The sequence below is a fragment of the Podarcis raffonei genome, chromosome 6, assembly GCF_027172205.1.
Source record: "Podarcis raffonei isolate rPodRaf1 chromosome 6, rPodRaf1.pri, whole genome shotgun sequence".
NCBI classification, from domain to species: domain Eukaryota; kingdom Metazoa; phylum Chordata; class Lepidosauria; order Squamata; family Lacertidae; genus Podarcis; species Podarcis raffonei.
Genome location: NC_070607.1, coordinates 20,600,032 through 20,615,744, shown reverse-complemented (window position 1 = coordinate 20,615,744; position 15,713 = coordinate 20,600,032). Strand labels below are relative to the sequence as shown.

The window sequence follows — 15,713 nt, the reverse complement described above, 5'->3', positions numbered from 1 at the left end:
CAAGAAAAAAAGAAACCTTTCTGCAAATGTACCAAAATTAACACAGTATTCTTGGATTATTGTCATCTCATTGAATATGTGCCCATTTGCCCATTACCATTCTGTCACAATATTAAAGGTTCTCCAAGTGATCCCATGGCAAAGAATTCAGCTTCAGAAATCAGCATTTGACTGCACATTTGACAGCACACAGATTGAGAACTGCTGAACTTTATACTCATGCATTATTCTTACATCAGTAGGTTGCGAAAAAATTAGACCACTTGTATTTCTTGTAGTTTATCATATTCAACCATTACTTGGTTTTTTTATACATGTTCTGCTAATGTCTTGAACACCAAGGAAGTCTAGAGAAAACATCAGTCCCATGAAATTAATAAGAAATCTGGGACACGAGGCAACTAAAGTCTCCTTGTATTTTTCTTTTTCTAAAGAGTATTATACGCTATCCCCACTGAAACCAATGGGACTTGAAAATTCTTAATCTTGAGCAGATTCAACACTTTCACTATCTTTTTAATCCAATTTTGCCAGAGCATAAGCACAAAATGCCTTAAGTGATCCCAGCACTAACACCAAAAAATAAAAATGAAAAATGGAACATTTTAGATCAGCCACAAAATAAATGTCAACCCAAACTTCAAAAAGTTGCACTTACCTCATGTTTCAGGGTCCCGGGTTCTGAAACAAATGTAAAAATTGGCATAGTCAGAAACTGAAAGTTCACTCCGTTCAACAGTAATTCCTTGCTGTGCGGTTTGGTGAGAGTACACGGAACTGCTTTGTTTAGCTAGCTGATACCTGTTTTATGCTCCACCAGCCCTGGGGCTCAGCTCGTTATTTTGCAAACTGTGTTCACTTAGTTTTATTGGCTCAGGTTAAGCAGCACTGAACAGCCATAAACAGATTCAAGTTTATGCTTAACTCTGACGACACGCAGCTTTCCAAACCAACAAATCAGCTATATACATTCTGAAATAGTTTGATGAAAGGAAAAACTCAGAAGCTCAGACTTTACAGATTCAACATGTGCACTGCAGTGCAAGACTTCAGGAGACAGCATGGGAGCTTCTCTTCCCAAAGGAAATGAATCTGGGAAGTATTACGTCAGAGAATGCAAAATCCTTATTTATTTTGCATTCTGACAATAATGTTTTCCAGGAAGTTTTTGCATTCATACAATATATTGTGATGCCATAGATATTCCCAATAAAATAACTTGTTATGCTGGAATTTGGACTCTCTTATGTGAAGCACAAGCATACATAAAGCAGTAGCAACAAATACAATTACTAAGAGCTGTACTTTTCATTGCTGGAAATCTTTTGAAAAGTCAAGGAAACTTCAGCCATATGAGGTGGGGATGCCCATACACAAAAGTTTATCGGAAGAAAATGAACATTTTAAGAAAGAAATTATCAAATAACACTATGCTATTAGACTTGCTACCTGTTTTTCAACCTAATATGAAAGGAATGTAAGGTTAGTTATATATGGTAACAACAGCTAGTTTTTACTAAATATTGGAAACTGCCAACACCAAACTTAAATGTTTTTTTATAAATATATAACAGGGGTTTTTATAGATATATATCAGAGGAGAATTGTCAAAAAGTTTATGGGAAAATGGTCACTGTTTATTGATTTTTGTAACCTGAATTTATTAATGGTAAGCTGGCAATTATGCTCTAATATGCATAATTTTGAAAAAGTGTTTTAATAATGTTACTTTTAGGTTAGAGTGAGTTGCATCAAAGCTGCAGGAGGAGCATTTCGCTTGCACAGTAGGACTTCCCCATGCTATCCTCTCCCTGCACACACACACACACACACACACACACACTAACTGCTCCAGAAGGTCTTTCAACACTTTGGAGCAGATTATCAGGGTGCATAAGGAGCTGAAAGGGAGAGGAGGGGGAAGTCCCATTGTGCAAGTGGAAGCCTTTTGTATGAGCAGAACAGCAGAGGCGAATACAACACAGTATCAACAAACTTTTGAAAGCATGCTACAAAATTAATCTAGCTTTACCTTATTTTTTTCTAAAGTGTATTAGTTGTAGACACCCTCTCTTGTTTTGTTTTTGTTTTTTAAATTAAGACAAGGCTACAGGCTGGTCTACTACCCTTGTGTAGTCATCACTTACTGACTGCAGCATCAAGTAGTGACTTGCACTTCTGTTTGAACAATCGTAGATTGTGCACCACAGATAGCCCTTAAGTATCACTTCTTATTACAGCAAATACAATGGCCTGCATCCAAATAACAGAGGAATCAGCTTTGCGCATCCCAAGGGAGTTTGAATTCACATTTATCAAACAGTAGTTCTCTTTGGAAGGGAGCTTCAGAATCAGATAGCATCATGGCACTGGTAGAAGGGGTGGGGTGGGGGGATTCAATCAAATATATCACCGGCCATACCCCAAGCCATTGCTGCTTGGAAGAAGGAAGAAGAAGCTCTAAGTTTTGCAGATGGGTATCAAAGATTAAGAAGAGGTTTCTGGCTTTCCGAAGTAGCTCTAAATATTGCTTAGTGCTAAACTGATGTTCTGCTGGGCTAGGGCTACCTTCTCTCTTTCAATTCGGGCTGTATGTTTATAAAGTAGATATTGCAAAAACAAGAATCTGGACAGAAAGGAGGAAAAGAAACCAGAGTTCTGCAGTTGGCTGACATAAAGCAGTCTTGTTGTAAGGTTGTGCTGGTAGTTTTAAGGCACTATTCCTGCTTTAAAGACAAGCACTGTCTTATTGGTATGCATATATACATATATATATATATATATATATATATATATATATATATATATACACACACACACACACACACACACACACACACACACACACCCGCCACACACACACTCTGCTTATATACATGTAAATCAATAAATGCTGCAAAACACACCCGAAGAACACAATCATATTTATACTACTCAAAGATAAGCCCCACTGTATTCACTGTATACTATGGAGCTTTCTACATAGTAAGTATGTTGAGGATTGCAGCCTAAATCTCCAAATAATATCTTGTTGTAATAAAACTGATCCTGCAACACTACTGTACCAGCTTCCCACTACGTAGGAAAGTGGAGAGTTTGAAACAACACTATTTCTTACAAAAAGACAGAGAAAACTAAGAAAGAAACTGCATGAGCCACATCTAAAATGGCCACTCCTATGAACAAAGTTCAACTTTGGGCATTTTTTTAAATGTATGCTCAGAGTATACAGTCCAAGACATGAGTGGGCCTGCCCTCCACTTTGTTTGAATAGCTTATCTTGAAATGAAGTACAACTCATGCTGTTTGGCAATACATATTACGTAATGCAACTGCTAGATCTGTTTATTTCCAGGCAGGTTTCCAAGTTTTATCCCTGCACTTTGCCTTACTGAAAACATAATAGTGAATAGACCACTTTGGAAGCATCAAGTCCAAACTGGTCTTAAGAACATAAGAATCTCCTTCTGGAATCACACCACCGACTTAGCAATCCATCTCTCACACCTGGCAGCCAAGCGCCCTTAGGACACAATGTCTCAAATCTCAACATGGTGAACTTAAAAATGCATGCCTCCATGACATTTTAGATGTACACATAAAACCACAACATGTATGCACAGCCAAACACACACAAGGCGCCATGGTTCTCTGTTGCATCTGCATGTTACTAAAACAAGGGAAGGCATGAGGGCAGCTAAGCTTGGCTGAGGGCCAGTTCACACATTACATCTGATATCTCAGCGTTTGAGATGTTTCAAGTGTATGTGTGAAAGCAGCAAAATGTTCACCATAGATGTAGGCTCACAAGGAAACCATGAACTGCCTGTACACACCTATTTTTGTCAACTTTTAGCTCTACATTCATCCCTCTTAAACATTAATACAAAAGGATACTTGCTGATACTACCTCTGATTGAATCAGATTCAGCTTACCACTGGTCTGGTGAAATATGTCTCCATCAGCCTCTGCAGGATAAATCTTGCCAAGGCACATTCATTCGCCTTATCGCATAAACTTCTAATTAGAAGTTCAGGAAGAAGGTTCCACTTTCCTTTCTTTTCCAGTTATCTACCTGACAGGTAGCCAGGATGGAAAGCGGTGTCGTGTGTGTGTGCGCGCAATAAAGCAATCAGTGGTTCAGCAAAGAGTTGGGGAGCACCTCAGTCTACACTTGAGCAACAAGTTGCTGAAAAAGAAACCCTATTAGCTCCTTGTATCACATCCTGACTCCTGCTGTACAGACTCCTCTTTCTGGTCATCTGCAGACTCGGCATTGAAGATGGCAAAGGCTGGACCAGCAACTCTCTCCCTTGCAAGCCACCAAGATGGTGCAGGGAATAAGAGGGTTCAGTCTCCTTGCCAGAGCCTCTGGCTTGAGACTGGTGCAGCCTTATGCAAGCATCTGCTACTGAGCTTCATTTTGGGATGCAAACAGATTTTCTAATCACAAAATGCAAATATCATGCAGGGGTTTTTAGCCACCCTCAAATTACTATATATGCCTGGACAACAATGTATGTCAATTATAGTAACCACCCTGAAACCCTGATTAATGAATAGACTGACCAGATACAAAAGAACAATGTTCCTATACCTATAATAGTTCTTCAGAAGCAGCAATGTAAGCATGTGAAAAGTTTCATCTTCAGAAATTAGCTTGGGCACAACTATTAAAAGGTACAGGAGCCCTGTACTTATTTGCATTTTGTCACCCTATCAACTATACTAAGGTCTGCATATTCTTCCCAAGTCCTTTTCATGGTGCAATTAAACCATTTCGGTTTGAAGGCTAGAGGCACAGATCACACATAGACAGCCTCGTGGATTAAGGAATTGAATAAATTATCATTTTACAACAACAAAGCGGCAATATGTTCTTTTTCAACTTTATTTAAAACCTCTGTCCAATTTCCTAAAATTAGAAATGCATTAAAAATGACCTAATCATGAACATACTTAGATTGCTTTGTCGAAAGCATAATGGTTTTCAGCTCTGGCATCTAATCTGAATAAAATCTAAAGGGAGGGAAAAAATTTCAAATGCTCTCCACAAAGGCCTGGTTTAGACACAACACTAATCTATAGTTTATTTAACCCCGGGTTTATTGTTGGCTTACAAACCTTGGTTTGTTTTAACTATGGCTTGGTGTTATGTGCAAACACAGCACCTTATCTGAAGGATGGTTTGTTTGAGCACCCTACCCCAGCCACACATGAAGCTACAAGAACAGCAGAAGTGAGAATGCTGCTGCTACCTATAAATGCAGGCTGGTGGGTGAAGCTGGTTATCTCTGTTGTATTTCAATTGTCTAGATCTGCTGCAATTTATTATACTACCCACCTGATGTTGTTCTCGTTTATAGTGATGTTTTTGTTTTTTTAAAATTTTTATTGGCTTTTCAACATATATTAAAAGACATTACAAACAACAAACACAAACAAACAAACATATAAACATGTATAATTTCATGAATTTTTTCATGTACCCAATTTCAACGACTTCCCCATGCCTCCCTTTTCTGCATCCCTGTTTTACATTTTTTCAGCAACCCCTGATCTGAATTACTTATAAATTCCTTTCTATAACCCTTTTCTTTCCTCTTGTCCAATCATTTATCTCTGCAAATCTGCTATGCTTTACCCATGACATTTTAACACTCACTAATTTTACAACAATTTTTAAGATAAAATTTAAATTTCTTCCAATCTTCTTCCACCGTCTCTTTCCCTTGGTCACGGATTCTGCCCGTCATCTCTGCCAATCCCATATAGTCAATCACCTTCGTCTGCCACTCTTCCAGCGTGGGTAGTTCTTGTGTCTTCCAATACTTTGCTGAGGACTCTTGCTGCTGTTGTAGCATACATAAAAAACGTCCTATCTTTCTTTGACACCAATTGGCCTACCATGCCCAGGAGAAAAGCCTCTGGTTTCTTATGAAAGGTACACTTAAGCACCTTCTTTATTTCATTATAAATCATTTCCCAGAAGGCCTTAATCCTTGGGCACGTCCACCAAAGGTGATAGAAAGTACCTTCAGTTTCATTACATTTCCAGCATTTGTTATTGGGCAAATGATAAATTTTTGCAAGCTTGACTGGGGTCATGTACCACCTATAGATCATTTTCATAATATTCTCTCTTAAGGCATTACATGCCGTAAACTTTATACCGGTGGTCCATAACTGTTCCCAGTCAGCAAACATAATGTCATGGCCAATGTCTTGTGCCCATTTAATCATAGCTGATTTAACCGTTTCATCCTGTGTATTCCATTTCAGCAGCAGATTGTACATTCTTGACAAATTTTTAGTATTGGGTTCTAACAGTTCTGTTTCTAACTTTGACTTTTCCACCTGGAAGCCGATTTTCCTGTCCTGTTTAAAAACTTCATTTATCTGGTAATAATGAAGCCAATCTCTTACTTTAGACTTCAGTTTCTCATAACTCTGTAGTTTCACATTTCCACCTTCTTGTTCTACAATTTCCCAATATTTTGGCCATTTAGATTCCATATTAAGTTTTTTAACTTCCTTAGCCTCCATTGGTGACAACCACCTAGGGGTTTTATTTTCCAACAGATCTTTATAACGAATCCAAACATTGTATAATGCTTTCCTAACAATATGGTTTTTGAAACTTTTATGAATTTTTACCTTGTCATACCATATATATGCATGCCAACCAAACCTATTATTGAACCCTTCTAAATCCAAAATGTCTGTGTTCTCAAGAAGTAGCCAGTCTTTCAGCCAGCAAAAAGCTGCTGCTTCATAGTACAGTTTTAAGTCCGGCAGGGCAACCCCCCCCCCACTTTCTTTTGCATCAGTTAATATCTTAAATTTTATTCTGGGCTTTTTGCCCTGCCAGACAAATCTCGATATATCTTTCTGCCACTTCTTGAAACAGTCCATTCTGTCCACAATCTGCAATGTTTGAAACAAAAACAACATTCTTGGCAAAACATTCATCTTAATAACAGCAATTCGGCCTAACAAGGAAAGTCTCAAATTCGACCATATTTCTAAATCTTTCTTAATTTCTGTCCAACATTTCTCATAATTATCTTTAAATAAATTCACATTCTTAGTTGTTAAATTAACCCCCAGATATTTCACTTTGTTTGCTACCATTAATCCAGTTTCACTCTGAAACTTCTCTCTTTCCTCCACTGTTAGATTTTTTCCCAGTACCTTTGTTTTTTGTTTGTTAAGCTTAAAACCTGCCACTCGACCAAAAGCTTGTATTATCTCCAAAACTCTTTTAGTACTAGTGTCTGGCTCTTGCAAAGTTAGAACTAAAACTAAAGCTGGTTATCTCTGTTGTATTTCAATTGTCTAGATCTGCTGCAATTTATTATACTACCCACCTGATGTTGTTCTCGTTTATAGTGATGTTTTAAGAGGATCTCTTATCTATTTGTTTTGAGTTATTTTAAATGTGGATTTTTACATTCTTTTTGCATTTATTTGTGATTTTTATGATGCTGTAAAATGCTCAGAGATTTCTTTGAAATATGGAGTGGTATATAAAATACCTAAATAAATAAAGCACAGCATGAGGCAAGAACAGCTAAAACAAAGCAAACTTGGCGGGGGGGACAGGAAAAGTCATGGTCTGCTTGATAATCCGTGGGAAAACTTGTGGTTAATTTGTGGCTTGTTAAACAAACCATGGGACACGGGTGGCGCTGTGGTTTAAACCACAGAGCCTAGGGCTTGCCGGTCAGAAGGTCATCGGTTTGAATCCCCGCAACGGAGTGAGCTCCCGTTGCTCAGTCCCTGCTCCGGCCAACCTAGCAGTTCAAAAGCACGACAAAGTGCAAGTAGATAAATAGGTACCGTTCTGGCGGGAAGGTAAACGGCGTTTCTGTGTGCTGCTATGGTGCGCAAGAAGTGGCTTAGTCATGCTGGCCACATGACCCGGAAGCTGTACGCCAGCTCCCTCGGCCAGTAAAGCGAGATGAGCACCGCAACCCAAGATTCGTCCGCAACTGGACCTAATGGTCAGGGGTCCCTTTACCTCTACCTAAACAAACCATGGCATAGCATTTTGTGTGGACCTGGCCGTTATGTCATGCCCCTGGGAGAGACAAATCAAAAGGAAAATGCTATCGAAATTTCTTCAAAGCGAACCTTACATAATTATAGTCAAATGTCTTATATTACATTAAGACAACATATCCATGTTGATAAGAGGCAGGAAAGTTTAATCAGGGAAGTATCTCAAATATTGCGGGGCTCATCTCGCTTTACTGGCCGAGGGAGCTGGCGTACAGCTTCCGGGTCATGTGGCCAGCATTTATTTTCAGGGATGGGGATTTTGAATTGCAATAGCTTTGAAAATCTAACTTTTACTGCAGCACTGGAGAAGTCTGGACCCATTTTGAGAGTTGAACATAGGTATGTAAGAAGGCATTGTTTTCTGTTCCACCATTCCCTATATGCAGCACTGTCTGTTCTGCTGCAGTTTGTCTTCTTCCAAAAACTACATTATTTGTCTTACTGTCCCACTGTGATGAAATTTCATCACTTACGTAAAATGCGCAGTTAATTACATAAATCATATTGTCGTCACATTACTGTCGCCATTGGTTCCAGTTACATACACTGGCATGCAGCCCCTGAATCACTGTTGCATGTGGCTCCCAGTGGAAAAGGTTGAACAGCCCTCAGTTGTGTGGGGGGATCTGGACCTCCACCAGAATTCTGAGGCACCTGGACTGTAGCTATTCCACCCTTGCTGTTTCATGTTGCAACATACTGAGGTAGAACATGAGACACTTAACCGCAGGGTCATGGGTTCGAGCGCTACGTTGGGCAAAAGGTTCCAGCATGGCAGGGGGTTGAACTAGATGGCCCTCATGGTCCCTGCCAACTCTACAGTTCTATGAGTCTCTTATTCCAGGACTTCAAAATGCAATTATAATTATGCTTATAAAAGATCACTACAAAAGAATATCTGCAATGCAACGAACACAAATTAGAAGAAAATTAAGTCTTAATTATAACTGGCAAGCTTTATGGCCTAATTAAAAAATTTATCCCAAACAATAAAAATGACTTACCACCCAAATTAGCTCTGCCACAATTGTCTAGCCTTCCCAAACATTCTTTGTGGACTCCAGCTCCGCACTTTGAACATAAATAGCCTTGACAAAAGGTTCCCCTGAAATACAAAGTAAGACGGTGGGGGAAATTAGAAGAAAAAACTCAACCTTTTGTGTACAACCATGTTATTTGCAAGACAGTTTGGAAAGTTGTATTCTGTAGACTCCAGCATGGGCCAGGAACTGGGGGGAAACAAGTCTGGGTTCAGATACCACAACAAGCCAGATTCTGCCTTGCTTCCCAGGAGCATAGCAACAGGAGGAGGGAAGGAGGAACAGTGGGAGAGGTTTTCAGCACTGTGCACTAACACTCTGTGTGTTCACATTAAACCATAGTTTGCTTTTGACTATGGTTTAATATGACATGCAAATCAGGGCGCAGGAATTCATTATTTCTTTTTTGCTTTCACATAAATGCACTGTATCATCACAATTTCTGTATTACCTTCCATAACCGAGAACACATTACAATAGAAATACATTTTTTAACATGCAATAAATCTTTCAGGGGCGGTGAAGAAAGAAGAAATGGCTTATCTAAGGAAAAAATAACTTTATGGCTCATTAACAATAAAGGCTTCTCGGGGTTTGGGGGCCATCCAGCTGAGGTTCCACTCTTTATTCCACAAAGAGTAAATTGTGTTTAGTAATAGCCACATGTTGCTTCAAACTGTTCCAGGAATGAGGCTCCATGGTTTTTCATTTCCATTGACTTTAACCGACCAAAATCTTTTCATAGACACTTAACCTTCCAATCACCTCATTCATAGAATATTCTCTGTGTTCTGGCCATAGTACAGTTTACAAGAGAGAAATTTCTTTGGACCACTTGTGGAGAAAACAGACTGCAAATAAAGACTGTGGCTCATAACAATGAGCAAGCTGTCAGAATGCTAACTTCAGGAACACCATGAAAAAACATTTTTGAAACCGAAATAATGAAAGGAACAGAGTGTTAGGATCAAAAGAAGTTGCATATGCATGCAGAGGAAAATTGAATAAGCAACCAGAATGTTCATTATTGCCATTCCAGAGGAGACAAGCCACTTTTTAAACTTAACAACAGCTTGGCTCCTCAGCATTAGAAATTACTAAAAGAAAAACCGTGTGTGTGTGTGTGTGTGTGTGTGTGTGTGTGTGTGTGTGTGTTTCTGGTTATCCAGACACATGCTACTTCTCTGGGTCCAAACCTAGGTCTGAAAATTCACACTAGAAATAATTATGGCATGCAGTGGATAAAAATTACAGCTACGGAGTTTTTAAATGATTCAGTGCTAGAAAAACTAAAGTTCCATTTTGGAACCTTTCCACACCATACTCACCTATTTGGTCTGCTTTTCGTTTTAAAAAAGATTATTGGTGGTTATATCTAGTAAGAGTTCTACCATTTTTGTTTTCACCATTTTTATTTCTTTTCTAAATACAGAAGCTATTTTTACCAAGCACCAGCTTTTTAAAAACTCTTTCAAATTACCACTAGGAAATTGCCAGCTTCCTTATTCTAAACGAACTCTTCATTTTCCAGACCACAGAGATGGAGGGCCAGGTTCTATAATAATGCTGTGAGCTCTGCTGAGAAGCCAGGCTCTTCCTTCTATCAACTGTCACATGGCAGCAGTCATTCCACCATGCTACAGTAGAAATGTGAAGAAAAAGGATGCAAGGCCATTCCATCTGCGTAGCTAAGAGACTAGCAATGTTTGGGTCTGCCTCTCCTTGAACTGTTTTCATCTCAGTTCATCATTAGAACTTTTAACTAAGCACTGGTACCTGAATTCACTTATTTCCCTCTTCTTGCCTAATACATTTTCCTTTTAGGTTGTGTTTTTTTATATTAGAATCCCAAGGACATGGACTGCTCTGTTTTGATTGATATGCAAGGCATTCTGCGAGCCCTTTATGGCTGACAGTGAGAGTAAACATTTGTGCCTTCAATAACTCTGGGTTTCACAGTTATGAGCTCAGACATAGCAAAGATATTATGCATGAAAGAAGGGATGTAGCATTAAAATTAAATAGTGGGATTTCTCCCTCACTCCCTCATTCACTCCCATAAACTTGAAAGCTTTTTCTTTTCTTTGCAAACATTTTTTTTTTCAGCTTGATAAAAATTTGGTAGGAACTCCATGAGCAACAAAAAAATTGTTCTACATACCCCACAAGCCACCAGTTGCACATATGGGATTTAACTATCAGCAAAACTATATATTTAGCTGCAAATACTCATACAGTTTAGACACTACAGCCAAATTTACCCTGATACTGAATTATCAGTTTCTGCAAGTTGGATTTTAAATCCTATCAGGAGACCTTGTTCTAGCCAGACGGATAATTTTAATTAATTTATTCAATGCAATAGTTTTTTCCCCCAAATTTGGTGCAATTCTAATTATTATTCAGCTCCCTTGACACTTACCTCAGAAGCATCTGACAGACTTTGCAGGATGTTACACGAGTGAAGGTATGCATTTTGAAGTTATGAGTATTTGTTTCTCCATAATGCGGCCTTATGTTGGACCTAGAAAAAGATACGTTTTTAGTTCAATATTTGTAAATATTTGCAGAGCACAGAAACCAATGTTTTAGTTGCTGTCCTTAGAGCAATAAAATATAGTCAATCATAAAGCTGAAAAAGGGCCGGCAAGGAGCTTCAAAAAGATCTCTCCAAACATTAAAACAGCAAATGTGGTTCAGTGCAAACAAGTGTAAAGTGGTGCATCTCTGGGCAATATCACTGTCAGGAATGGGCCAGCCCAACTCATGTCTGCCTCTTGGCCTCCCTCCTCTTCTGCTGCCACTTTTGCTTCTGGACTTCTCTCCACCATAGAGTCTCCCTGATCATTAACCCTGTTACCACTTCAGTTTCTGACACCTCCCAATCTTCTCCCTCTTCTCACTCCTTCTTGCCCCACCACCAATCCCCTGACTCTGAGCCTTCTTCCCTTGGGGAAGAAGCTGGTGCCTCCACCATACCTCTGCGTACAGCCAGCCCATGACAATCAATACTGATATGGATATTCTTCAAATATATGCAAACACAGTCTGAACGAGCAGTGTCTGACCAGGAAGGAGACCCGGGGGTTGTGGTGGATAGCTGAGAAAATGTGCAGCAGCTCTGAAAAGGGTGGATTCCAAGTTAAATTGAGTCCTGCCAGAATCTTCCATAGCTGTGTAAACAAAGCTATTCTGCCCTAGGTTACAACTGCTCCAATTTCTACCTTTCCAGAAATGCTACAAAGACATGCAAAATATTTCTAAACATTACACCAAGAGCCATAAACACAGTCTTCCTGACCTTAAAGCACTATGAAGGTTCTTCAAAGGCCTCACTCTCACTAGCCCCTTCCTGCTCCATCTTCAAATCTCCTACTCTTCTCTCTGGTTCCTGTTGCATTGCCTTTCAGCCACATTGCACCCCTGGACTCTCATAACTTCCCACTGAATTATTCTGATAGATCTGTTTCTCGAACAGGTTATTCTGAACATTCCAGCTTCCTATCAGCTCAGCCAATCAATGTTAGAAGTTTCACTGCCATTAGCACAAAGCAATATAGATTTATGCAAAACATATAAAAATCTGAATGAGTAGAGGAGATTAATCAGAAAGAAAACTCATACAGTATGCCTGGAGGACATTCATTATGATGATGTTTCTATTATGGTAAAAACAATGCCAAGAACAAACATTTGCAGGCAGATTTAGTCGACATGAGAAAAATATATACAGACAAGTCAAAATGTTGTTGTGTTTGGAAATGTCCTGCTCACTGTTTTCCATCACCTTACCACCATATCCTGTAGCAGTGTCTATAAAATACTCAAATGATAACTGTTTTATGCTGTTGTTTATGTAAATCTCTCAAATGCTGCTCATTCTTGGAGTCATATCTCATATGAGCCTATTTTTAATGCACTTATTACTCTTAACTACAACATTGCCTGTTTGTATTTCAATAGTTTATTGGTTAAACAGGGGGCACAAGACAATAATGCAAATAAGAAATGTATCAGTGACTTTGTCATTTGCTCCTTTATGGATTTTCCAGCAAAAGCTACATTTGCTCAAATTGTCATCTGCACACAGACCTGTCTAAATAAGCAATTGGAAATGAACACACCAGCTGCTAATAGAACACATTACCCTTACGTGTGTGACCTACATGTGCAATTTTTATAATGCCAACATTGATTTCAAGTCACAGTAAAATGTAGTTTGTGTCACAATGTGGAACATTTATTTTATAGCTTTGTGTTTCGCCTTTATCACATTAACAAGTGAGTAGAAATATTAAAAAGTGCAGGACTACTAAAGTAATATGCAGAAAACTAATTTTCTCCCAAGCTCATTAGGCATATACATTTCGTCTTCACTGCTGAAAAATGTAAGTGGGAGCGTGGATAAACAATGTATTTTTTGTCATAGAAATTCTTTCATGATTCTGTAATATTACAATTGACAAGAGATGCCACATGGGATATACAGTGGTACCTCGGGTTACGGACGCTTCAGGTTACAGACGCTTCAGGTTACAGACTCCGCTAACCCAGAAATAGTACCTCGGGTTAAGAACTTTGCTTCAGGATGGGAACAAATATTGTGTGGTGGCGGCGCAGCAACAGCCAGAGGTCCCATTAGCTAATGTGGTACCTCAGGTTAAGAACAGTTTCAGGTTAAGAATGGACCTCCGGAACAAATTAAGTTCTTAACCCGAGGTTCCACTGTATGAGGAGGAGGAGGAGGAGGAGGAGGAGGAGGAGGAGGAGGAGGAGGAGGATAGCTTGGGTTCATCCTGATCTAGAGATCTACTGGTCAGCTAAGCTATACAATTTTGGGCATGCTCTGAACTAACAGCACAAAATGGAAGAGAAAGATGCAATATGCAACAGCAAATGTACCCAATAACAAACATCAACAACGTGTCATTTTCTACTCCGCTTTCCAAGACTTGTTTCTTGAGTTAGGTCTCATTGAAGTGGCAGGCTTATGGCTGGGCTGTACGACTTCAGGCTAGCGAAGCAAGTTAAAACTTGGGGAGTTAAGAATACAAACTTCCTCGGTGAAAATTGCTTCACTGGGCAGTAAGCCACTATGCTCATTTCTCAAGAGCAGAAATGCAAGCACAATGTGGGTTTCGGAAACACACACTGCAAATTCACACCTAAAGCACTTTGAAGTTCCACAGATTTCAATGGGAAAGTTAGATCTTAGATTTTCACGCACTGGATTCAACTTAAAAGAGTGCTTATATTTGACTGGATCATGTCCCTGGGTTTGGAAATGGCAGTAGTGGCAACAAACGGTTCAGGGCAGCCCCCAAATGAAGCAACAACAAGTAATGTGAAACAGAGGCCACCTTCACCAAACCACAGTCTTAAATCTGAATCTCATCCCACAGCCCCCATCTCCCTTCACAGTCTTTGCTCGATAATATTGATTCACACAAGACAGTGTGAATCAATACTTCAGCCTCCATTCACATGCAGCTGAAAACCATCAATTTGTGGGAACATTCACACGCTCTCCTGCAACTTCCATGTTATTTAATCACCCTTTTCCCATGGATTAAGGAAATATTATGATCCAATACTACACAACTACTTGCATTATATATAAGGACTTTGGATGTTGGATGTCTTACTATGTTTTTATATTTTGCTGGAAGCTACCCAAAGTGGCTGGGGCAACCCAGGCAGATGGGCCGGGCACAAATAAAATCATCATCATTATTATATGAATTCACATCAAGAGTTCCGTGAATGAACCTGCTCAGCTCCTTAGATCCAAATTTAATGTCTCATTTATACTTTTACGTAATTAGCCACACCTCAGTGTGCTAAAGGCAAGAGAGATATAAGGACAGCCTCTCAGATGACAGTCTGCCTTTCTTGCTAAAACCAGTGAGCACAAAGACCACTTTGCCCAATTGCCGATAAGAGGCTTCATTGCTGGGTCTTCTACGTAGCTCCTTGTGTTAGCCAGAGCTGATTACAGACAAATGTTGTTGGACTCTAACACCCATGAGGCCATGGTCAGGGATTATAGGAGTTGTGGTCCACAACATCTGGTCCACAACATCTGGAGGGCCACAAGTTTGCAATCCCCGCCTTAGGTTTCATGTTCAAGTCCTATCAATACCACCGTGAAGGAAGATGGACACTGAAAATGCTGAAGACAGAATAAAAAGCAGATAGGAAAGTGAAATCCCTCCAATCCAATTTTCCTACAAACGGAAGGAGGAAAATCCTTATCAAAACACTATAATGCTGCATTAAGTGTGGGCTTGAAAGCTCTTTTGCTCATTTCAATATTTGACCAGGCATTACGCATTGTGTCACAGTGGTTTATGCAGTCAAATTATATGTCACATCTGATGAGACTAAAATAATGTGATATGAAACACAAGAGCAAGATGTGTCAAATCATAAATTTATTCGGGTACTTCCTACTGGGAGAGCTTCTGAAATGTTTCGTTATTTCAATACTTCCTGCAATGAGAGCCAAAATATTTAATACTCAAGAAGTTTAATTCTTGGGGCATAAGCTTACTCCACTTGCGGATATAAGAGAATAGAGGAAATGACAAAGGCCAGGTTATACCACG

At 39.3% G+C, this 15,713-nt stretch overlaps 1 protein-coding gene across 6 annotated transcripts in view; it reads right to left on the bottom strand.

The window, feature by feature from the left end:
- Nucleotides 1–15,713, bottom strand: part of VAV3 (vav guanine nucleotide exchange factor 3) — a 159,172-nt gene that overhangs the window by 51,392 nt on the left and 92,067 nt on the right. For all 6 annotated transcript variants that reach the window (XR_008330944.1, XR_008330945.1, XM_053391559.1 and 3 more), the window contains 3 exons: nucleotides 11,528–11,629; nucleotides 9,070–9,170; nucleotides 659–681 (listed from right to left, as the gene is read on the bottom strand). Coding sequence is in view for 4 of the 6 variants with exons in the window: in XM_053391559.1 (XP_053247534.1) it covers nucleotides 659–681; nucleotides 9,070–9,170; nucleotides 11,528–11,629 (226 nt within the window). In the remaining 2 variants the exon portion in view is untranslated. The remainder of the gene's footprint in view (nucleotides 1–658; nucleotides 682–9,069; nucleotides 9,171–11,527; nucleotides 11,630–15,713) is intronic.